Source organism: Marmota monax, unplaced genomic scaffold (genome assembly GCF_021218885.2).
Source record: "Marmota monax isolate L192 unplaced genomic scaffold, Marmota_monax_Labrador192_F-V1.1 WCK01_AAM20220418_F8-fsc00010, whole genome shotgun sequence".
NCBI lineage: Eukaryota > Metazoa > Chordata > Mammalia > Rodentia > Sciuridae > Marmota > Marmota monax.
The window spans coordinates 13,322,050-13,346,179 of NW_026692321.1; the positions used below are offsets into that span (position 1 = coordinate 13,322,050).

At 55.3% G+C, this 24,130-nt stretch overlaps 1 protein-coding gene across 1 annotated transcript; it reads right to left on the reverse strand.

The window, feature by feature from the left end:
- Positions 1–90: 90 nt before the first annotated feature.
- Positions 91–22,267, reverse strand: Sdc1 (syndecan 1). The gene is made up of 5 exons (XM_046441319.2): positions 21,955–22,267; positions 3,698–3,779; positions 2,401–2,867; positions 1,698–1,842; positions 91–1,551 (listed from the first exon to the last, which is right to left on the reverse strand). Exons 1-5 carry the CDS (start codon positions 22,024–22,026, stop codon positions 1,382–1,384), a joined length of 936 nt encoding a protein of 311 aa, XP_046297275.1. The 5' UTR covers positions 22,027–22,267; the 3' UTR covers positions 91–1,381.
- Between the last annotated feature and the right edge of the window lie 1,863 nt (positions 22,268–24,130).

Genomic DNA, 24,130 nt, shown 5'->3' on the forward strand with positions numbered 1-24,130 from the left:
GGCCCAGCTTCCCGAAACCACCCACATTCAGAGAGAAAAGGCTGGACACATCCACACAACCAGCCCAGAGAAGAAGCAGAGGCCACAGAGTTCACATGACTCCTTTATATTAAAGTTTATTACATTTGGAAAATCTACTGTACAGGGAAAACCCATTGGATTAAGTAGAGTTTTGCCAAAAGCAAAAGACGATCACTCTCTGGAAAACATTCCTGACTCCGCCCAGGGCAGGGGCTGCAGGAGCTTCAGGTGAACTTGGTTCTTGATGGAGGGGCCTATGCCATCTCTGCACAGATGGCTCTTGTCAACTTCCAGGAGAAAGCATCCCCCAGAGATGGTGCCAAAGGCAGGAGGGTCTCTGCCCCCTCCCACTCTTCCACCTGCCCCAGTCCTTTCCCTCCATCCCCAGCCTGAGCTCCAGGATTAAATTCTCATGAAGGCTCTTCCAACATCACAGTGGCCCAGGCCACAAGTGTGGCCCTGAGTTCATGGATACAGGCATGATCGCTCAAAAGAGGTGGCTGCCCTACAGCAGCCTGGACTGGCCAGCCCAGCAATGGACCACCAAAAATGGGGCCACCAAACAGGTAGTCCAGACCCTGTCGCACACATGAGTGACAAACTCAGAGACAACTCACAAACGAGACCTACATTCTGGCTTCCAGATTTGGTTCTCCTAGTTTTAAAAACAACAACAACAAACAAACAAACAAACAAACAAACACAAAGTCTTCTTAACCCTGATGCTCTCTCCTGAACGTAGATTAGGGAAGCAAGATGGGGGCAACCGAATCAACTGACTTGACTTACCTCGGAAGTAACAAAGTCTACTGGGGCTATGGACAGAGAAACTAGAAGAAACGTGTGCAAAAACAAGTCGATATCTAAATCAGACCTCCCCACAATGCAAAGTGAATTCCCATGGAGCCCTGAACTCTGCCCCCTAGCCCAGGCGGCCACGCCCAAGCCTGCTGTCCCTACTAAGTGCTATGGTATGTCAGCCGAAGCCCCATCCCCAGAATTTTCCAGCCACAGTGGGCCATCCAGGTCCAAAGCAGTGGGGCCCCTTTCTCTCCAGAGCTGGATCTGGGAGGGGCTGCTCCAGTTTGGAGAAGCCAACTCAGAATGGCGGGACACCAGGTGTGGTTGTGGTGGAAAGGTCAGATGCGAGAAACCCTTTGCGCCCAAACCTCCAGGCAGAAGACGAAGAAGCAGAGTGAGCCCCCCAGGACACCCAAGGACTGCATGGGCAGGAGCAGCCCGAGGGCAGGGTGCTGGGGCGGTGGTACGGTGGCGGGGAGGCAAGGGCCTGCAGTTCTTCACGGAAGAGGCAAGTGGGGGCCTAGTGAGTGGCAGGGAGCAATGGGGACAAATGCTCCTCTCAGGCGTAGAACTCCTCCTGTTTGGTAGGCTTTTGGTAGGCGCCGCCGTTGGCTTGTTTAGGCTCCTCCAAAGAGTAGCTGCCCTCATCCTTCTTCTTCATCCGGTACAGCATGAAACCCACCAGGCACACAGCAAAGATAAGCCCCACCAGGCCTCCGGCAATGACCCCTAGGGAAGGCGGACAGGGCATAACTCAGCTCAGCGGCTCCTTGGGTTCGGCAGCAACACCTCCCATTACAGGCAGCACAGGAGGGGCCTCAGGTCCACCCAGAGCCACAGTCTGCCCCCTCCCACTCACCCCAGGGCAGACTCACCTCCCAGTACTTCCTTCCTGTCCAGGAGGCCCTGTGAGGCCCCTGTGGCCCCTGTGGTCTCTGGATCCATGGGGGGCTGATTCCGGTGGTCAGGCTGTACAGGTACCACAGCTGTGGTCTCCTCAGATGCTTCGAAGATGAAGTCCTAAGGGAGGGGACATACCTGGCTGAGCTGGGGCCACTGCCACAATGGCCTCCAAACCCAGAAGCACCTCCTGCCTGTCTGATCTCCACTGCTACCCACTGGGACACACCCCATCCTGGACTTGAAGGACTCCAAAGCCCAGCCCACCTTGCCACATCACCCTGGGCCCTGGCTGGATTGTGGCACGCTGTTACCTCAAGTGACACAAAGCACACATTTTTGTATGAAAATAAATAGGCTCATTTTTAGTGTAAAGTCTAAAATTACCACACCACTCTAAGACAAAAAACAAGACTCAGTAGAACTTGTGCCCCTGTGTAAGTCTGGGGGCCCCATCTGGAGTGACCTTTATGGACTCTTTGTCTCTGGTCTTATAATTAGTCTGCCCCCCTCTGGGTGAGGCCCTGGGTGGGGTGGGGGGCAGGAAGAACGTGGGACTCTGTGACCTTGTCCTCATGATGGGAATCATGATGTGCTCACAGGACACAGGGTTTTAGGCTTGCCAGGTGCCAGGCACTAGGGGCCACCCAATGTCCTGGGAACACAGAGACTGCTCACCTGCTCCCCAGAACCCTCTCCTGCTGGAAGCTGATCCTCAGCAGTCCTCTCGGTGGTAGAAGCACCTCCAAACTCCACACTGGGAATATGAGAGTCTGGCTGGTCAGGCGCTGTAGGAGCTGAAGTTTCATGGTGGCCAGGCTGCATGTCCCTGTGGGGATGAGAGGTGGCAGGTGCCTGGACAGTGCTGGCTCTGGCTGTTGAAGCCCGCTGAGTGGTTGGGAGCTGTGTGGTCTCCCTGGGTTCTGGGGCGGTCTCCTCCTCGTGGGCAGTGAGGTCAGGCTGGGCTTCTGCAAGGATCACGGCCTCTCCCTCTCTGGGCCTCTCTCCAACCGGCAGGACGGAGGTGGAGGCAGCCGTGGCGTCCCTGGCAGTGGGCTCTAGAGCCCTGGGCGTGGTTGTCAGGAGCCACATGTCCTTCCAGGTGGACGGGCTCTGCCGGGGCAAGGTGATATCCGGCAAAGCACCTGCAGGGCCAAAGGCAGAGCATGTCAGGGTGGGAGAGGCCCCAGAGCGCATAGCCCAGCCCCACTAAGGCTGGGAGGAGGGTGGGTGCCTGGGCAAGACTCAGGCTTGGACGCCCCAGCCAGCGAGGACAGCCATCCTCCCTCTCAAGAGGCTGCGTCCTTAGGGTGAAAACAGCTGAAGGAAAACTCAATTTGGAAAACAGAAGAGGAGAGCCGCCCTTCCCTGCCCCTGCCTTGGGGACAGCTTGGCCTCCAGGAGCCACCAGAAAGCTCCTGGGAAGGAGCTTTTCCATGACATGACCATGGTGGGGGCACAAGAGCCTTACTCCAGTGCACACACCCCTCCCTCTCCCCAGAAGGGTTCGGGCTCCAAGAGCAGACACCTGTATCCCAGCTCCCAGCTCTCGGGTTACCACCCGGCCCCTTTCCTACTCATGCCTCAGCCTCCTTTCTGAGCTTTCAGGCCTCTTCTGAGGTCGCAAAGAGCTGCCTCTTCTATGAGGACTTCTTCAGTTCAGGACTTCTCTCCCCCAGGAGAAGGGAAACAGGAAAGGAGACTGAAAGATCTGGCCAGCAGGCCTGAGCTGCCTTTTAGCTCCCAGCAACCTTGTGGTCGGGGTATTGTGCCCATTTCACAGACAGAAACACAAAGGCTTGGAGGAGTCAACGAGCCTTCCAAAGGGTGGTTCCAAAGAGGACGTGCCCGTTTGCAGTGGGCAGCCCTGGGGCCTGCACTTCGCCTCCCTGGAGCTCCATGAAGCACAAATGACATTCTTTCACTCAACATCACCCTCCTGATCCAGCTGGGAGGAAACAGGGAGAGGGCTCACCTGCACCTGAGCCAGAGAAGTTGTCGGAGTCATCCCCGGAGCTGTCCTGATCTTCTGGAGGTACATTTGTGGCCACAATTTGCTGGAAAAGGATCATAAGAGGTTATGAGAGGAGGCCTGGTGGGAGTCGTGCCATCCCAGGGTTCCTGTCTTAGACAGATGAGTGGCCTCAGCCACCCCGCACAGCACAGACTGTGCAGGTAGGAAGGTGTGTCCCTCCGGGGCCCTCGGCTGAGCAGCCATCTGCTTCTCCCTGCACATCCCGCCTCTCAGAAGAACAGAAAGCTGTACCACAAACACAGCTGTCGCCCCCATGGGACCTCATCAGGACTGACTGAATAGTCCAGCCCATGGTGGCCCACGCCACACTAAGAATCAGGTCTTGGGGGCTATCAGCTAGGGAGCTTCATGAGCCCCAGGAATAATCCCAAGACAATTTGGACCCAGAAAAGCAGCCTGAAGATGTGCTGGACACCAGTGCGTGGACAAAGGCCTGCAGGTGTCAGGGCCTTTGTCAGGGCTGGGCACAGCAGGGAGCTATCTCACCGAGGAGCTTTGTTCCCACAGGCAGTCCCAGGCCTGGCCATTAAGCCCATTTTTCTTATCTACAGCAAGGACCGGGTCCTGGCCCTCTAAGTCAGGATATTGTCCTTCTTGGGTATTGTCCTTCTTGGGGAAGGAAGGACAGGGTACCCCTCAGGCTGGGCTCAGCTGAGAATAATCTGGAAGGAGCTCTGCAGGAAGGGCAATGGGCCTGGGACAAGACCTCTTTGCCAACAGCAGCCCCAAGAAAGTAGCCTGCCTTGCCCTACTCCAACCTGGAAAGGCTGTAGGTGTCAAGCTCCTAAGGCAGGGGCTGACCTGCAGGACTGGGGATTGGGCATCTGGAGGAGGCAGAAAGTCAGGATCGTGTCTTCCTCCAACACCTGGCTCAAGATAAATAACCAGAGAGCAGAAAGGGTAGCTGTGAGGGTCCAGTTCAGCAGCGAGATTTGAACCCAAACAACCCAGCTCACTAAATCCAACAGAATGGATAAAGAAGCAGAACCCCATGGTGCAGCACAAGAGCTTTAGAGACCCCTGGAGTTCTGCCACTTATTAAATGTTATCAAGCCTCTTATGGCTATAGTCTCCCCATCTATAAAATGGGCCAATAGTAACTTCTATAGTCTAGGACTGTTGCAAAAATTCAGTGAGGTTATGCAAGTAAAGAATCTAACAGTAAGTGCCCCACTGCGGCCAAGCTCTAACTAGGGAGTGAGTCACTCAACATGAGGAGGAAGGATCCTGGGGGCCACAGCAGCCTCTAGGGTCAACAGCCCTGTCTGGACAGAGGGCAGGATGGAAGTAGATGAGGTTTCATGAGAAACAGGCAGGAGGGGCCAGTTCACCAACAGCCTCTGCACAGCTTGTCAGAATGGCCCATCCGAGAGTGGGCTCCAAGAGTACAAAGTCACCTCAGACCAAGAGGCTCATCAGTCCTGGTCACAGGCTCAAGGGCCTCACTCTTCAGTGGGGAGAGGAGAGAAGGACAGACAAGACCTGTGGCCTCCCGAGGCAGCCCTGGGGCCGAGTTGGACCATATCTAGGAGCTCAGGTCCAAGGGACACATTAGTCACATGTAGAAACCGTGAGGCTAAAAATAATGCTGAACTTCCTTTGAAAGTGCAAAAGCAAAACTGTATCTTCCTTCCCCCAAGAGCAAGGTTTTGACCCTAGAAGGGCCTTTCTGTTCCATCAAGAAGAAACAGTGGAGTCTGTCATGGCCCATCCACAAGTAGAGTCACAGCCCATGGTGGCCCATTCACGAAAAACAGTCACAGTCCAACCCCCTGACCCCACGTCAGACTATATCCAGTCTATGCCATCCCAGGAGGTGTTTCAAGACCGTCCACCAGGCAGATGCAGATGTGGAGATCACAGCTACACCCTCACCCAAAGCCTCTGCCCCACCCTCTCCTGATGCCCTGATTCCCTCCTTTAGAGAGAAAGCTCCAGACTGGGGAGAGGTTCAGGGCTCCAAGCAGATGAGCCTGACTGTAAAGAGAGGCAAAGTTTCCAGTAGAAGCCAGAGTCGTGTGGTCCAGGACCCATTGAGCAGATAAGGTAGCGCAGGCCAAGAAGACACACACACACTGGGGCCCAGTACAACCCTGTAGGCACTGCCCTGAGCCCAGGGGAACACAGGGAGGCCAGCCTCTCACCTACACAAAGAAGCCCCAACAGGTTAACAGTTTCCCAAGAGACTAAGGCTAGATAAGATTCTGGATCTAGCAACAATTTGTTCCTCTGGCTCTACTGGCTTATCCCTCTTCCATCTTGTTTACACAACAAGTTCTTAAGCAAACCTTTTCCCCACTGAAGCCAGCAAACCAGCTCCCTGGGGTTGGTGGGGTTGGTGGGGTTGGCGGGGAGCTGATCTCTTCTCTGGGCCTCCATTTTTCACTAAGGGAAGGGGCTCCCTAATGACCCATGTCCCCTCCCGCTGGGACCTTCTCCACAGTATCTCAGTTAAGGAAAAGGGGAGATTTCAGCCCCCTGGGAGGGAAATTAGCAGAAACTGCTGAATTTAAATGTGGACAACCAAGGTGGGGCTAACTCTGAGTTTTAGGTGTGATTTCTGGTTTCATCCCCAGCCTGCAACAGACCCCCACCACCACTAAGGCCTCACCAGGGACTCCTCCACGTCATCTCTCACCTGACTGCTTGTCAGTGCTCAGGGCTGCCCAGGAGACAGGTGGGCTCAGCTGGGGCTCCTGCTCTTTGGGGAGGCAAAAAGACAAGCTGGCCTAATATTTCACCTCTGTGGGAAGGAAGTCAGTTGTCCGTAGACCAAACTCTGCTGTGAGGAAAGTGTGGGCTGCCACACGTTCTGATCTCTCAAAGCGCAGCACAGCGCCTAGAAGCCCCCTGGCTTGAAAACCAAAAGCCAGGAGGTGTGGATCACCTGGGAACTGGGGAATCCTAGGGCAGACACAGGGAACCTGGGCCACAGGGAGTGAGAGAATGGTGGGCCCATGTCTGCCTTAGCCAGGCAGGCTCTGGCCGTACCCCGGGGCTATGTGGGAAGGACACTGGCAAGAGGCCCAGGCAGGGCTCAGGTCTAGCAGGAGACAGGGTGTGAAGGCAGGAGGCCTTGCCTACGGCTGGAAACACTTCCCGCCCATTACTCTTTGATTTCTACAACTCACCTACAGGACTGAGATTAGCATCTCCGACAGAGATGGAGCACAGCCTCAGAAAGGAGGAGGGACCTGCCCAAGGCCACCCAGCCAGCAAGTGTCCACACACTTTTGGTGTTACTTATGCTCTTCTCACTGCCATCTTTCTTGCTCTCTGGCCCTAAAGGTCATCTTCCCCAGGAGAGCCAAATAGTTTTAAGGTAATGTGGCTAAGATTTCATGCCAGGCACGGTGGTGTACACCTGTAATCCCAGCTACTCAGGAGGCTGAGGCAGGAGGATGCCAAGTACAAGGCCAGCCTGGGCTACTTAGCAAGGCCATCTCAAAATTAAAAATAAAAAGGGCTGGGGATGTAGGTTAGTGGTAGAGCACCTTGGATTCCTGGGTTTAATCCTCAATACCAGTCCCCCACCCAGTGGCTGAAGGTACCCAGGTACCAGTCCACACCTGAGAGGTGCAGAGGGAATGGTAGGGAGCAGATTGGGGTCACAGAGAGTGTCTTCATCCCTGCTGCCAGCCATGTCCAAGGGCACATCCGGAGTCTGTGGGTAGAGAGCTGGCAAGGAAGTTTCAAGAAGGCAGCCTGAAGCCATCTCCTGCCAGCTCCCACCCCCACACTGGCCAGAGAGAGGACCACCCTCCTTGGCAATCTCCAACTACAGGGAACACCTTGCCCTGGGTGCCCGGGGCAGAGGGGCAGTCTGTGCTATAGCACTTGCCAGAACAACTTGGGCATGAAGGCACCTGAGCTGTGTCACAAGCCAGTGTATCAAGTGGGTGTCTCCAAGACATTCAAGTGACTATGGTGGACACAGTTGCTAACTACAGAGGTTGCCCATCCACCTCCCACCCTATCACCCTGCAGCCACCAGGCCCAAAGGCCTGTGGTTTCCAGCCGGCATCCTCAAACACTAACATGTCACCTACAACTTGATTTAAGTGATGGATAAAACACAAATTCCTTAAAAAGCACCGTTCATTTCACAGGGTTGTGTTCCTTTTCCAACCTGTGTCCTAAATCTACAACGGCATGTAAGAAGATAAGGGGATTTTGACATTAAATAGTGTTCTCAACTTCAAAGACCTAGGAGCATCATCCAAGGGGCTCTGGGGAGCAAACAGGGTAAGAGACGCCTGGTCCCAGTCTGGCAGAGGTCCCAGCCCCGCAGAGCACACACTTAGGAGTCCCACTCCAGAGGCTTCGGGAAGAGGGAGCTGCAGAGCCTGGGCCCCCAACCAGGCCCAGGAGAGGATAAGATAACGTCAGTGCAAGACACTCACGTAGGCAGTCCTGGGAGCCTGTGCATCCTAAGTGGAAAAGGAGGACGGCTGAACGTGGGTTGGCTGTAACTGCCCCAGTGGAGTAATGAAACCCGGCTTCTGTGGGTGGGAGCCGAGTCACTGACTCAACAAGTCCCATTAGTCACAACACCAGGGACAAAGAGCTGCCCTTGTCAAAGGAGCCGGTTACAGTCATTCCCAGCAGCCTGGATTCTGTGGACGTGATACTAGCTCTGGGGCTCGTAGGACCCTAGGCTTGTTCCAGGAACCCAGGCTTCAGGATCAAAAGGCAAGTGGGCCCTGCATCACCCCAGAATAAGCAGCCCTCACTTCCGCCCGGCACAGCAAACTCCTCAGGAGCCTTCAAACAGACTCAGTGTTTTAGAAGTCGTTTTTAGCACCTCAGTTTCTTGGTTAGATCTGGGAATCTAAGATACAGCTGTCCCTTTCCCCAGACTTCACAGTCATGGGGTGTCTGAGCTGGTTTCACCCCCCCCTCACACACACTTCACAAGAGCAACAATGGCTGGGGGTGACACTGAACCACCCTGTGTCCAGGGTCCCTAAGAGTCTCTAGGAGACGGTGCCAAATGAAGTCTCCTGAGCTCCAACCCCAGAGGCTGACTTTAAGAATCTCCCAGGTCCCTCAGGGGCTCCGTGGGCTGCACTTTGAGAACAACAGTCTAGAGAGGAAAGGTGGCACCCAGAGGGCCAAGGCTGGGGGCCGGAGGAGGCACCATCTCCACTCAGGTCTGTTGACCAAGACCAGTGTTCAAAGGCAAGGCAACAAACAGCGACGGAGACCCATAAACAAGTGCCAGAGACGAGCCACCTGGGAAGGCCCCAGTACTCTCTCTGCACTTCCAATAACCTCCCTCTTGACAGACTCATGGTGCCAGCCCAGTCCCCTCACCATAAGGCGGCAGGGACCCACTTCCACAGGCCCCCACAAAGAAAAGCAAGAACCTTTGTCCTGAAGCTGGGCTGAGACTCGTGTCCACCAGGGACCAAACGGGGTCAGCCTTGGTCTCCCAGGCAGCTGTCTGCCCAGCCCACCTTCCTGCTGCCCTGACACGAGCCACCCAGCTGGAACCAGGAAGAAAGCCCTGCTGAGCGAATAGACCCAGGTGGGCCCAAGGGAGAGGGCTATGCCCCAAGGACAGTGCCACTGCGAGGCCCTGGGGTGGCCTTTCAGAGCCATGGGCGAGGTGGGGGCAGAGAATGTTGCAAAATACCACTCCCCACTGCAGCCCTCCAGGCCTCTGATGTCCTGAGGCATGGGGCTGGTCACCATGCTCCCTCTGTGGGGGGTCACTTGCACCCTCTAGTCCTGGCTGAAGCAATTGGTTCCAAAGCATCTTTAACAAGGGTCTCATAGAAAGTGCTAGATCCGGCTCCAGGCTGGGTGCCCTGGGCAGCCTCGTCTTTGGACCCCCTGTCAGGTGAGGAACAGAAGTGGCTTGGCTGGATAACCCTAAACTGCTTCCCAGCTGTCACAGCCCCGGCAGGGCAGTGGATGGTGACAAGGAGGCCACAGACCTGCCCCGGGTAGGACCACAACCCAGGGCCCCAGAGTCCTGGAGAAGCTTGTCTCTAACTTGGGAGCTAGGGAGACCTGCCAGGGAGGCCTGCTGAGGCCAGTCTCCTGACCTGGGCCTCAAGACCCCCCCCCCCAAGCCACACCCAGGAGGGAAGGACGCTGTGGGTGCCTCAAGGCAGCACCAGCACTTCCGGCTGACAGGCACAGGGATTTATCAACTCACTGTCTCCACCACAGTCAAGCTGCAGCCTGCCTAGGATGACAGGCAGGAGTGATGGGCCCGGCCCAGGGCGGGGGCCAGGGAACAGGTCGACAGGTACAGGGAAGGCGTCAACAGCCTTGCTGAAGAACGTGGGGCACTGGGGCACCCACGAGGCCCCACCCCAGTGGCACTTTCACTGGGAGGACCACCTTTCTGGGGACTCCCTGGGCTCACACCCAGTTCCCCACACCCGGCCGTCCCTGCCTTGCCACTCTGAGACAGATACCTCACTGTCCTGCAAGATTCCTGGAAGGGCCATGGGTGGAGGGACAAGCTCCATGCTGGATTTTAAAGACCCCTTGCTGACAGCATTTGCCCTTTGGTGTGAGATGAGATGGGAGGTCAAGGCCCTGGCCCTTTCCCCTGCACTGCACGGCTGCTCTGAGGGGCCAGGGCCGTCTGGGGAGGCAGGTGACCCTGGCAGCCCAATGCCAGCCCTGGTGCCCATGCCAGGCCAGTGTTGTCCCCAGCCCTCTGGTCCCACCCTCTGTGGAGCTGGCGCCTTGCGTGCAGCCCACGTGCCAGGACTAGTCTCAGAACAGGCCCAGCTGAGAGCTGGGTGTGGGGCTGCGGGCCTGGAAGACCAGTTCCCCGGCTGCTCCCCGCTTGCCAGAACCCAGCCAGGCCAGGCAGGGCAGGGCGAGATTTCACTTGGCAGGGAGCAAGGTCGCCTGGCCCAGGCCCAGGCCCAGGCAGCAGAACGCCTGCTGTGCTCCTGAGAGGGAGCCCCAGGCCATCCTTCCTCAGGGACCCCTGGCACTGACCACCAGGGGACAGCCAGGGAAAGAATAAGAACCAGCACAGGGAAAATGGGACTGTCGTCTGGGCTGTGTCCTGACCTGTGGGTGACCTTTGAACAACGCTGCCTTAGGTTGCCCATCTACACAATGGGGGGGTGGAGGGGGTTGGTCAAATGGTGGCAAGAGGTTTCCAGTGGCTTCGACTCTTCCAGTGCTCTCCAGATGGGGAGTCCAGACTCACCCTCCAGGGGCAGCCAGGCCGGCACAATAGCTACCGCAGGGGTATTAAAACACAAATATGGTGCTCGGTGGTGGGCAGATGCACAGTGGGCAGGTGGAGGACAGAGACACCAACTCGGTATCCTATCTCTCAGTTCCCCAAAAGAGTTGTGGCCTAGGAAGGATACTGCAGGTGTCCCAAATAAAGGAGCCTCTGGGGGTGGCAACTGGCAATCTACAAGGAAAGAGGGGGCTGCCAAGGCCTCTGGAGAGCACGGTCCCTCCCCAGCCCTGGATGTCCTAACGAACCAACTAAGACCAACCAGCCCCCAGGAAGGCCCCAAGAACTGCCATCTACCTGATGAGTCCCTAGATTCTACAGGGCTTAGGGACCCAACACCTGTGGCATATGGACTTCTAGGGACATTCTTCCCCTGCACTGGCTAAATAAAGTACTCTCAAGTTTCACAGAGGTAGAAACTGCAGTTCTCAACATACCTGCAGCCAAGCAGGGTTCTAGGTGTGTGTGTGCCAGGGGGTAGGGGGCCGTTTCAACTTGATCACCAAAATCTGTCTTCTCAGTGTATCCCCTGGAAAACAAAGGTGTCTCTGGGAGACTGAGGGGTGCTAGTTGTTCACACTAGAGCATAAATCAGCTCCCTGTCGGGGAGGGGTGATTCTGGAACTGGGGCACTGGGACTGAGTAGGAGCTATGGAAGATCAGAAAGGATAACAAAAGGGAGGCTACAAGATGCCAAGAGCAAATTTTTCAACCTTTATCAGCATGTGGATGACAACACCACTACACCCAGGAATGACAGACTCAATTCCCTTTGAGCCACATATCTGTGGCTTTTCCTCCCATGTACAGAAGAACACTAGGCTCATCTGGGATTCTGCCTCTCAGATAAAGTACACTTTAGAGAGTGGAGGTACTAAGGCTGCTGAGAGACACAGAAGGGCACAGTATCCTCAAAGGGACCTCACAGCAGGGTGGGGCTGGCACCTTCTGGCCTGAGTAGTAGAGACTGAATAGGATCTTCTGTGGAGGCTATGCAGTAGGGGGCGGGGGGACACAGCACAGAGGGGAGCAAAGCACCCTGGGCACTTCCTCCAGCACCTCGCCCTCCTGAGGGGTCTGCACTTGCTCACATGGCCAGGCTGAACTCCCAGCACCCCCCCGCACCAGCCCCCTGTATCTGCATTCAGTGCTGAGATGGCTGAAATGGTGGGTGGGGAGGCAGCCCTGGTCTTAGCAGCTCAGTGACCCCAGAAATAACACCCTGCCCAGGACCCCAGGTCAATCAGCAGGTGGGAGAAGATCCTAAGGGTCTAACCTGGGCTACTGAGTATTATGTACCGGGTACTGGTCTAAGCACTTTCCTGAATAAATTACCTTCACAACCACTTTCAACTCTAGTACCACACCTATCTTACAGATGAGGAAGCTAAGGCAAAGGGGACTGTCACTTCAAGGGCATACTGCCACAGAGGCAGAGAGAGGCCAGGCAGGCTTGCTCAGGCAGGCTCACTCTTAACCAGCCGCTCTCTCACAGGGCTGGAGGAGAGCAGCCGTCATTTGCACTGGAGCAGCACAGAGGGGGGCCCAGCTACAAAGGCATCCACAGAAAACCTGGCTCTTCTGCAGGGCAGACTTTAGTCCGAAGTTGTGGGTACAGGCCACCATGCCCCAGAGCTGGGGCCCTGCTGGGCTGGCTGGAGCCCCCGCCCCGGTGCCCCAGTTTCTGGGTTTACCTGGCCTCCTCCCATCTGCCAGCCCAGCCTGCATGGCTCAGGTCAGGAGTCAGTCCTGGAAACAGGCTCAGGTTTTCCGAGAAGGGGCAAAAGCCATGTTTGCAGAATTTGTTACATCAGCACCACTGGGGCAGGACCAGCAGGCCATTCACACAGAATGACTGCCCCCCTGCCACCAGCCACAGCGGCTCTCCTCACAGCAGGCGAATCTCAACCTCCCCCATTGCTCCAGGCAGGGAAGGGGCTGCCCATCATATTGTGTTACTTCTTTAAAACTTTTCTAAAACCCTCTCTCAGGCAGGATATGAGAAACTCACTCCATTTTACGGATGAGGAAACTGAGGCCTGAGGCTTAGCAGGGAAAAGAATTATGCCCAAGACTACACGGGAAATAAGGAGGCCTGGAAGACACCCAGAAGGGCCAGATTACACCCAACACCTCTCACCACCCAACCTGGTCTGGACTAACCAAGGCAAACTAGCAAGGTAGTTCTGGTCCCCTCACCTGCCCAATCCCTAGGTTGGGATCCCCAAAGATAGGCAGACATAGGCAGCCAGGCCCAGGTGACTGCTCTTTGCAAGAAAAGCACGTGGCCCAAGCAACCACTGTGTGTCCAGTCCCACAGCTCTCTGTTCCTCACAGTTCCCTGAGCCAGGACGCCAGTCCTGCCTTAGATTCACTCACAGGGACTTAGGAGGCCAGCTTCCCCGGCTCCACAACACCCAGGCCCGCCCCTGGGAAAATCACCTCTGTTCGCCCCACAGTCCCAGGTCCCCACAGAGTGCCTGCAGAGATTAGGGTAGGGAGGTGGAGACAGCCTGAGGACTTGTGCAGCCCAAATAGGGGGCCATCCGGCCAAGCTGGCAGGCCCTGGCCAGCCTGAAGGTTTGCAGACCCAGGTCCTCCCCACTCTCATCCTGGAAGAAACTGGTCACCCGACAGCCATACCACACCCCCACAGCTTGCAACAGGGAAGCTGGAATGACATCAGCTGCCACATGGTCTTAGTAGCTCCTGAGACAGCCAGAAGCCTAGGGCCTCCTAAGCCCGAATCTCACCTCCATATTCTTCTAGAACACTCCTGGGCAATGGACCCTCCAAGGCCCAGAGAGCTTCCTGGGCAGCAGTACTGAGATGCTGCTGGAGAGGAGGGTAGAGCCACTATCACTGTGTGGCTCTGCCATGGGGATAACACAATCAAGTCCTCAACCAGGTCAGGCCTCTGAAGCATCTGCAGCCACCAATGGTATGGGTGGCATGGAAACAGTAAATCCAGAGCCCAAGGCCTAAAGGTGTTTCCAGGACCTCCTGGTACCAGCACATGCTGGATGCCACAAATGGACACCAAGAACCCCAGCTTCTGGAAATTTCCTCCCTCCTTCTCACATTCCACCCTGGGGGGCAGGGGTGATCCTCACCCTACCCACTCACGCTGGACCTACAGCCAGAATTCTGTCTCCTCAGTCTGCCAGTTCTAGGTCCCCTCGATCTGCCCAGCTCCAAGGCATTGGAACCCCAGACTGGGCCTTCAAAGGTATCAGACCCAGGCATCCAAGCCCAGGCAACTACCTTAATGGGGAAGACAGGGGGACCCAAAAAGGACCCCTGTGGCCACAGAAGCACCAGTAGCCCCAAGTGGAAGAGACTATGAGTTCCAGTTGCCATCACTGGCTGGGAGGGCTTTCTTACTGTCATGGAGATCAGTGGTGCCCAGGATTAGTCAGTCGTGTCCAGGAGTAGTCCCAAGTAGACCTGGCCACCTTGCAGCTCCTGCTGCCCCTAACAGGGAGACCCCTACCCAAACATTTCCATGGCCAGAAAGCAGCCTGTGTTTGAGGTTCAACAAACAACCTGCTTTACAGCCCACGCTCCTGGGTGGAAGCTGTTATCTCGTGGGGCTCTGGGACAAAATCCCTCCTCTGGCAGGGGGGACTCGGGATGAGGCTGAGTCGAGAGTGTCCTTCATTGTCATGCCCTTCAGGCCTGTCTGCAGAGGCCAACTGTCCAGTTGGGTTCCAGTGATAAGCACCCTCTCCTCGTGCATGCCCTGGGCCAGGTGTGAAGCTGCCCCTGCACAGGGCTGTGTGGCCAGCCCAGGTGGGACTCTACATCTGGCTCCATCAGGCAGGGCTCACGAACACCTCCCAGTACCGAGCAGACTCCTCCTGGGGAAGCAGAAGTAGCCCCCACAGACAGCCACCAGTCACATGTCATAACCATGAGAGGTCATGAACACAGCATCGTGACCTCTTCCTCTGCCTCTCAGCCTCCTTTCCTCATTTCACACAAAGGGTCAAAGAGACCCATGTCCAAAGCCACTCTACAGTGGAGAAGCAGGACCAGGCTGGAAGCCAAGCCCCGGGGCCCTCAACTGTGCCTCACAGGACAGTGGGCTCCAGAGGGTCAAGGCTGGTTGGGTGAGTCTCCAGGGAGGACCCGTGGGCCTGGCACCATGACTCAGCTGATGAGTGGAACGATAAACACGCCCGCCTGCCCGCTGCCCCAACCTGCCCGGCACTGCTTTCATTCCTGCTGATGAGCGGACCTCAGGGCAGGTGCCAGGATGCCTGGGCGTGTGCAGAGAACGTCTCCCGCCCCGCCCCCGCCTGACCTTGCTCAGGGGCTGCCGTCCACCCTGGTTCCCACGCTGAGCGCCAAGTCACCCCTCCAAGCAGCCTAACTGAACAGTCCATGCTACAGAGACCTGGGGCAGCTAGTTCTCCCTCTTGAGTCCCCAGAAGGAATAATGGTAGAGAACTATCAAGTTCTTCAGTGTCACCTTCATCCTTTCCAGGACAAGGTCTCTCTGCAACCACGTGGCTCTCAGAATTGAAGGAGGGAAAGAAGCCACTGAGCACATTGGGAAACAGGCCTAGAGGAGCAATGACCGGCCCTAGCCACACAGAGTCGGTGGCAAAGTTGGAACTAGGAAGGACAGGTGTCCCAGCTGCCCTTCTCTGTTGGAATGACTTCCACAGACTTCTAAGCCAGGGACACAGAGTGTCAGAGCTGCCATTAAAAAGAGGAAAGACAGCAGGCAGGGAGCAAGAGAGAAGCAAGCGTCCTGGTTTCTGGGAAAGAAGTTGAAGACCAGATTCCTCCAAAGCTCCGACCACAGCTGAACATGCAGGAAAGCCCAGTGGGGAGAGGGCATCAGGACTGCCCAGGCAGAAGCCAGCATGGCTGCAACTCCCCCACACACATGTGCACACAAGGCCCCTGGTGGGGCTGCAGCCTCAGGTGAGTCACCAGGCAGAGGAGTTTTCCCAGGGCTGGAGGCGCATCCTCTACATATAATTAGGCAGCCCACAGAGCCATAAATGCCAGGAGGTTGGAGACCCTTAAGGGTTCCCAGTGTGAAGAGGGGTAGGAGGGACATATCCAGAAGACTTGGAGTTCACGAGTCAACAGGAAGGATCACTGGGCAAACGACTGCGTGGAGGAACACACCCTCCACCCTGCCCCTCTCCTAATTCAGTGAGTGTCCCAAGACAGTGAGCACTGCATGCTCCCTGGGACGTGTTCAGCTGGCTTCCACATTCATAGGCCCTGCCAGGCCTCCGACCCCTCACCCAGGCAGGGCATGACAGTGCCCACACCTCCTCTGGGCCACCCCCACACTGACCACTGAGAGACGACCTGGTGTGCCTGTGTTGGGCCTGGGAATGCTGTCGACCTCCCTGTACTGTTGCTCCACCTGACTGTAAGCTTCCTGAGGGCAGGCAGAAGCAGCACATCACACAGATAGTCAGCCCTTCCAGGGCAGCTGTGCAGGGGCTTCCAAAGTCCGCCTGCAGCTGGACTGCTTGGTTACTAAAGTGACCCTGAGTCAGGGTCTCACTTCTGGGGCCTCATCTTTATGGTCTGTACCCCAAACATACCTCCTCGTGGTGAGGGATATACATATTCCTGCCCTCTCCTGGCAGCTGTCAGGGCATTCATGTCACACTCTGTGGAAGATTCCAAAATGCACATTCCCACCCCAGACCCAACCTCTACTGGAACAGCTGAGCAGGAATTGATACTGTTCTGACTTTGTTCCAGGGTTCATGATCCTGGTGCCAAAAGCCCTTCTTCCATAGACCCCTTACTCTTACTACTTCTCCCTGGGCACACTGAAGGCAGGCCTCAGAGGACTTTCAACCCAAGATTCCAAACTTGGCTGAAAAAAGTGGACAGTCAGAAAACGTCAGTTCCAGGACTAGGAAATCATGACCAGTTCCTCATGTGGCTACTCCCTTAGTGGGAGCTGGCATTGGAAGGGACCAAAGGTGAATGTGGTATAGAGGCCAACAGTCCTGGATTCTGGTCACCCCACTTGTGCCATGGTATCCACTTCCCAGCCTTAAAAGGAGACCTACTAATTCTGCAATTCTTTCCCCATACCCAGGATGCTGGCACTGCCTGGGACAGGCACGAGGGCACCATCCAAACAGGCTACTTGGTACCAATGACATAAGCCTGTGTAGGCCCCAGCTCCAGCACCCATTTCCCAGCCCGCTCTCCTCAGTCCCACTGCTGCTCAGCTTTTCTATGAGGAGCTCTTCCTTGTCGCTGAGCAACCATCAGGACATTGCCCAAGGCTCAAGGTTGCCTAAAGGGGCTGTGCTGGCAGCCCACCCCAGTCCAGCACCCCATTCCAGACCACACGTATAAAAATCCTAGTTCTGTTCTTCTGCTCCTTGGAGGGTCTCATCACCACAGGCCTTTGCTTCCTTATCCAAAAAGTGGGGCAATGACATATATTATAAAGGTTTGGGAAAGATGAAATAAGAATATAGGAAAAGAACCAAGCATTCCCCAATAGGCACCCAGGAAAAGGCAACCTTAATTGTATCGACAGCTAACTTTCCTTGGGCACTTTTATTACAAAGCACTTTCACACATCCATTATGAAATGAACACACAAATGACAGAATGAGGACAGGGAGAACAGGTATTATGATGTCCATGTTAGAGATTAGGACAAGACTTGGAAAGTGACTCACCCAAGATTATGTAGTAAATTAGTGTCAGAGTTGAGACTGGGTCCTGGGGCTCGGCCTGGTCCCAAACTGTTTTGGGCCTGGCCAAAACAGTATGGGTGCAAATTATATAGAAACAAACTAAACTCAAACATACGTAAGGAGATGGAGACAGAATCAAAACTAAGAGTCACAGTCAAAGCTAAAAGACAAAGGCCCTTGTTCATCAGGACATAAAGTAAGCTAGCCTCACCAGTCCAGGCTACCTGGGACTGACAAGTCACTTACAGAATGAACCAGGCTGCCAGGTGCACCCCTATAATCCCAGCAACTCAGGAGACTAAGTAAGGCAGGAGGACGGTAAAGTGAAAGCCAGCCTCAGCAACTTAGTGAGGCCCTAGGCAACTTAGCAAGACCTTGTCTCAAGAATTTTTTAAAAAATTTTAAAAAAGGGCTGAAGATGCAGCTCAGTGGTAAAATGCCCCTGGATTTAATTCCCACTACAAAACGGACAATATCTGATTTAACAAACTGATTAAATCAGAGGAGGCAGATCCAAGAGACCATTCATCCATTCATCTCTCTCCTCTGAGATCCCTAAGTACCTCACCTAATCAGCATCTCTTTGTTGCTCTAGATTGCAGGGGTCGGGGGTGGTCCTATAGGAGGAAAGTAACACCTTCTTTCTGCCATCTGTCACTGCTCTACAGAGATCCCAGTTGAGTTCCAGGAAGGACACTGAATTCATGGAGGTCACTCACAGGTGAGACCCTTACTCAAGAGCCTCCAACCTTTGTCTTAGATATAATTCTAACTAATCTGATAAATTTCCCAGCACTCCTGGAAAAAAAGTAATAAATTAGAATCGAACAGAAAAGCTGCTGTACTCGGGCATACCAATGTCACTTCTGGCTATCACACAGGGGTTGAAAAAGAAAAAGACCAGATCAGAATTCAAAAGAGAGCAACTAGTGGCCACCAGGTACCAGGGCACAGTGCCCTCTGGAGACCAGTAGGCCCGGGAGACTGTGCCACAACCTGGTTCCCTGGCATCCAGAGGAGATTAAATTATGTCTAACATTTTGTTGTTGCTATTGATAAAGGAAGGGAATTATAAATATTTCAGAGTCCTGCCCAAAGTAAGAATAATTTGTAGGATAATACAGATTTGTAAATCACCGAAAAAGCCTGGATCTTAAGGGCACCTCATTCTCAAGGGCTTTCAGGAATCCAAAATTCTGTTGCATTTGAAAAGATCCTTCTATAAAACACTGCAAAAATCAGGCTTTCCAGTCATTCTTTCCAGGCCCCTCTCCTCTCCCCCAGCCTCACCAATGTGTGTTAATAAGATTTTATGGGAACCCATCAAGAGTCACAGGTAGAAACTTAAACTGGCCCCACCCTCCCGGGGGAGCTGAAGCCAGCCAGTGGTGACATCACCTCTACAAGGCTGAGCCCAGGCAACGCAGCCAGTGCCTCCCCCGCCCCCTCCCAGGCTGTGGGGAAATGTCTCTACTGGTCCCCATAATTAAGGCAAAAGGGATTTTATGCCTTTCAAGAGGAGAAGAGAGAAAGAGAAAAATAGCAAATAACTATTACAGAACAAGCCATTTTTCTGACATGACAGAAACAAAAGATCACGGGAAACACACACACACATAGACTTTTTAAACAAACCTGTTTCAGTCCCTGGGGAATGGCTATGAGCTACCGCCAGCCCAACAGCCTCCCCTGGCCATTCAAAATCAAGACACCCAAGTCAGTCGCTCCCCACCTCACTGGTCCCCTGGGGGGTTCTGACCTGCTTCCCACAGGAGCCAAAGTGAGCCTTCTTTTGGAGAGGGCCAGGTCTAGGCAACTTATCCCATTTCAAGCAAATCTCAACTCTCTCATTTCTTTCAGGAAAAAGGAGGAGGGGGCTATGGGAAAGCGGGGCCTATGGGAAGGTATGACACTTTAAGCACCCACTTTTAACCAAACATGGACATTCATTGTAAAAGGGAGAGGGCAGCAGGGCTAGGAAAGAGAAAACAAACTAAACTTTATAAAACAAGAAAAAAAAAAAAACAAAACAAAAAAAACACCTGTGCTCCAAGCTGGAGTCTGATCCCAAACTCAGGCAGTACTTTGGGGCTCAGCTCAAACCCCTCCTCCAAGAGGCCTTCCCAGAACTGCAGTTCTAAGGACTTTCCCTCCTTCCTTTCCCCTGAGACTCCCGCCTCCTGGGCCTTGTGTCTCCCTACAGTTTTGAAGTTTCTGGGTGGAAAACAGTGTCTCCTACTGCAGCATCTGCCCCTACTCAGAAAGCAGAAAACTCCAGGACACACAGTCCATAGGGAGTCACCATCTCCAGCTGCCTCCCCAGTAGTAACAGGCGCCCTGAGATGCCAGCTCACAGGAATGTCTGCCTCAACCCAAGGCAGGCGGAAAAGAACCACCCCTCACAATTCTGGCACAGTATCCCACCTTTGCAGCCCCTACTTAGGCCCCATCCTGGGCCTGGAGAGAGAAGCAGGAGGTAATGCCAGGAGGGTCAGGGAAGTATACCAAGCGCCTCCACTTCTTTTCTGGAGTGGTAACTACGATTCCAGGCGTACTCTGAGTCCCACAAAACCACAACCCTCGAGAGCAACTTCTTGGACCTGAAAGCAGTGCACTAGAGACTCAGCTTGGAAACCATTATCCCTCCCTAGTTCCCCCAGCACAGCACCCCACACAACACAGTCCAACTCATATCTGCAATTTTCTGGGCATCTGGACCTCTCTTGGACTTCAGAGTGCTCAAAAGCACAAGTCACCTGGGAAGCTACAATGACGCTTTACATGTTAGCCTCAAAAAACGACAGTGCCTACATTACCTGGGGAGCCAAACCCCGAAGCACTTATTAACTGGCAGCTACTAACATTATAGAGGGAAATGCTGGGAGAGGATATTGAACAGATGCCACACTGGAAGTACAGGGACCAGGTCCCCACCCCGTGCCCTACCCTCATTCCCTGTCCACGTGCCTCCCTTTCAAGAGCTAGGGAAGTCCAGCTGTCCAGATGTGGTGTCGAGAGATCGCCACTTCCGGAAGGGGAAGAACCGCTGGCACCGCAACTCCCACCCCTCTGCCTCCCAGGGGGTGGCCCAGCCAGCCCTCCCAGAAGACCCCTGGGACTCCCGCACTCTGTGCCAGGGCTGGGGGAGTGGGCACCCGGCGGCCAGCGCTGACACCTGGCAGCGACCCAGCACCCAGCCCACGTCAGGAGCCGGCGCTGCGGGGCGGATCCCAGCAAAAGGTTACAGGGGCCGAGAACAAAGCGTCCCCATTGGGGAAGGCGGGCTAGCGGCCGGCGGCTGGGGCGGGAGAGCCACTTTCTAGGGACCCTTGGCAGCTCTTCGTCGGCCACGTCCCTCTTTAGAGAAGACAGACCTCCACCAAAGGTGGACGCTGCATCCCATCCAAAGGCCTCCCTCGGCCGCGAGCTCCACGTTTGTCCCTCTTTCCCCGCGACTCTACTGGGCGGGCCAAGGGACCCGCCTTCCCTCCGCGCAGCTTCAGCACAAAGCCGAATCGGGGGAGGGGGAGAACAGATCCGAGGTCCACTCGCGTGGAAGGCTCTCTCGCTCCTCGGCCGTGCCGGGCACAGGAACGCGCTCTCTCCATGGGCAACACAACTTCAGCTGCTCAAAAGTTATGCTCCTCGGATCTCCAGCGTCCCGAGGCCAACTTCCCGGAACCTCCCGCTGCCAGCTCTGTCGAGCTCACCTCCGGCAGCCAGGGGAAAGCCCAAGGACCCCACGGCTACCCGCCAGAGTCCCGGCGCAACCCTGGTCCAGCTTCCTATTCGGCTTCGCTGAGCCCAAACTTGCCTCGGCGCAAACCACCCTGAGCTTGGGCTCGGCGACACCGGGCGCGCAAGCCGTGATCTGGTTTGAATTAGGATCTTCAGAAGGGACGTTGTGGCCGCGGTCACAACATCCCTCCAGGTCACTGGCGGAGGCCGGGCCGCCGCGGGGCCGAGAGCGACGGGGGTGGTGGGAGTGGGAGGCCCGGGCGCCGCCGCGGGCAGGGGGACTCCAACACATGTGGAGACATTTTACATAATTGAACGCGGGGCACCCGGAGCGGCGGGATCCGAGTGGCGCCAACGGACGGCGGAGGGAATTGGGACGCGAGCCCTGATTTCGGGGTTCACCGTCCCAGGACCAGCCGGGCTAGAGCGAGAAGTCCCCGTTCCCCTCCCCCTCCACGTGCCGCTGCGGGCAGCGTTAGGTGGTGAGCTCGGGCTACCCACCGCCTCCCAGCTCGGCCTCGCGCCGCACTCACCGGCAGCGCCGGCTGCATGCGCAGCGCCAGCGCGCAGAGCCAGAGCCAGAGCCAGAGCGCCGCGCGCCTCATGCTGTCCAGACCGGCGGCGGGAGCTCGGCGGGCTGCGCGGGTCCGGGCTGGCTCTGCTGATTGCGCTGTGCTCTGCTCCCTTGGGCGCCCGCCCAGCGCACTAGTGTCCTAGGCGAAGACTGCAGGGTCCACCGGCCGGAGTCCGCTCCAGATAGCCGATTCCTCTGAGTTCGGCTCTGCTCTAGCCCTCACTTCTCCCGCCGAGCTCCGCCTTATAATAAACCCGCAGGCCTTTAGCCGTTGCAAAAACTAGCCCCCCACCCCCAGCTCCGTCAGGTCTCCGGGCCAGCCCCAGTCCCACCCCCTAAAACCCCGCCCCTGAGCCACTGTGCCAGGCCCCTTGGAGCGCCCCACCCCCGCACAGTCCCCGCCCCCTAAGGTCCGATCCCGCCCAACTCCCACCGGGCAGGGTCAGAACCCCGCCTTCCTCTCCAAGCCACAGTCCGGGGTAATCTGTGGTTCCCAGCGTTGGGGCTGAGCCGATCCTGGGCTGATGGGGTCCGGGAAGCACCCACTATCGCATCGGCCCCGGTATTGAGGTGCTACCCCGGAGAAGGGCGGAAGGGGCCGTAGTTGGTATTATGCGGGCGCAAGTCTGCAGCGCCCTCTGGGCGTGGACGCGTGGCGCCCTCCAGGTATGCAGGACTCCCAGATTACAGTGAGAACGTTTTCGGGGGCGGGGTGGGGGGAGCGAGGAGATGAGACCTTAATCCTCTGGGGACACACACACACACACACACACACACACACACACACACACCCCACCTCTCTCCTGGCCGAGGATGGGACTCCCTGCGCCCTGTCAGCACAGGTGTTTACAAGCATTCACTAATCCCAACATCCACAAAGTACTGAACACTCTTAGGGCTGTTTTTTAAAAAGGAGTTTTCAGCGTCTTTCTATAGAAGACAATGCCCTCTCTGTTCGTACTCCGAACTAAAAGGAAAAATAAATAACTGCTTTGTTCCCAGATGACTTTAGGCCCATCTGAGAAGCACCAGTTCCTGCTCCTTTCCTGTTCCTTTCGGTGTTTCCTTCACCCATCAGGCGCATCGGACCAAAAAGGCCACAGAGAGCCTGCAGGTGTGGGGCAGATGACCCTGAGAGCAAAGGGAAAGAACCAAACGGCCTCTGCCCACAATCTGGGTGCCAAATGACCTTTGCACCTGGACCTGGAGACTAAAGATGGCGTCTTCCTCAGTAATCTTCCCCAAGCAGAGGGAAAGGCTTCCTCTGTCCCCCTGCATTGAGAACCAGTAGGTTCTCCTAACGGCTCTTCAGCTTCTCAGAAAGTCTCCTTGTTTTCCTTTTAAAGGACTAAACCTTCCTGGGTTCTAGGTAATGCAGGAAGGGAAACTGCTTCTGGACCCTAAATATGCCTCCACCCATGGAGCAGGTTTCCCTAGAGTGAGGCAGCCTCCTGACACACTCTTCAAAGGTGACGACCACCTTATAGCACTTTACATCGTGAGGGGAAAACAACATTGATCTGGGCAGGATTATACAGTTTCTGAGGAAAAACAAACAAAAATACAAAAACCCACCAAACTGGTGATATTTAAAATATGAAAAGACTGCCCATCAAACCCTCTACCCCATTTTTCCTATTTTGAAGAAGCAGAAAAAGATAAGCTATTGAACTGACCCACTTTTTCCCTCCAAATTGGGTTACTTTTGTCCCTGATCCTGAATACCTATTTGATCTCAGTATCCCCAGGCCTGTGGGTGGTGATAGTTTCTCATCAGGATTCTGGGGGGCGCTGACACTGGGTATCTGAAAATCCTTAATGATGGATCATCTATCTCGCTGCTGGCTAGGACCTCATAGTAATGGCCTGCCCTGGAGCTCAGGAAGTCCTGGTGGGTTAAAAATGTCCTTTAGAAACAGACCCTGAATGTATCTCCCAGAGGATGGTCCTCCCAGTCTGAGGTCAGCTCTCCTGAACCAATCACTGGCAAGGGGAGTTTGCTCCCCAATAAGGGTTTAGATCCATCGTTTCAAGATTTGAATCTGGGAGAACCAATACCACATCCGCAAAATGTTTCAACTTCTTAAAAATCATCAGATGCATGTGAGGGCATTCTTACTTCAACCCCATGCTTA

Coding starts and splice junctions, on each gene's coding strand:
- Sdc1 (XM_046441319.2), bottom strand. CDS start 22,026: ATGAGGCGCGCGGCGCTCTGGCTCTGGCTCTGGCTCTGCGCGCTGGCG. Junction 3,780..21,954: donor GCATGCAGCCGGCGCTGCCG/GTGAGTGCGGCG, acceptor ATCCTTTTCCAG/CAAATTGTGGCCACAAATGT. Junction 2,868..3,697: donor CTTCTCTGGCTCAGGTGCAG/GTGAGCCCTCTC, acceptor TTGGCCCTGCAG/GTGCTTTGCCGGATATCACC.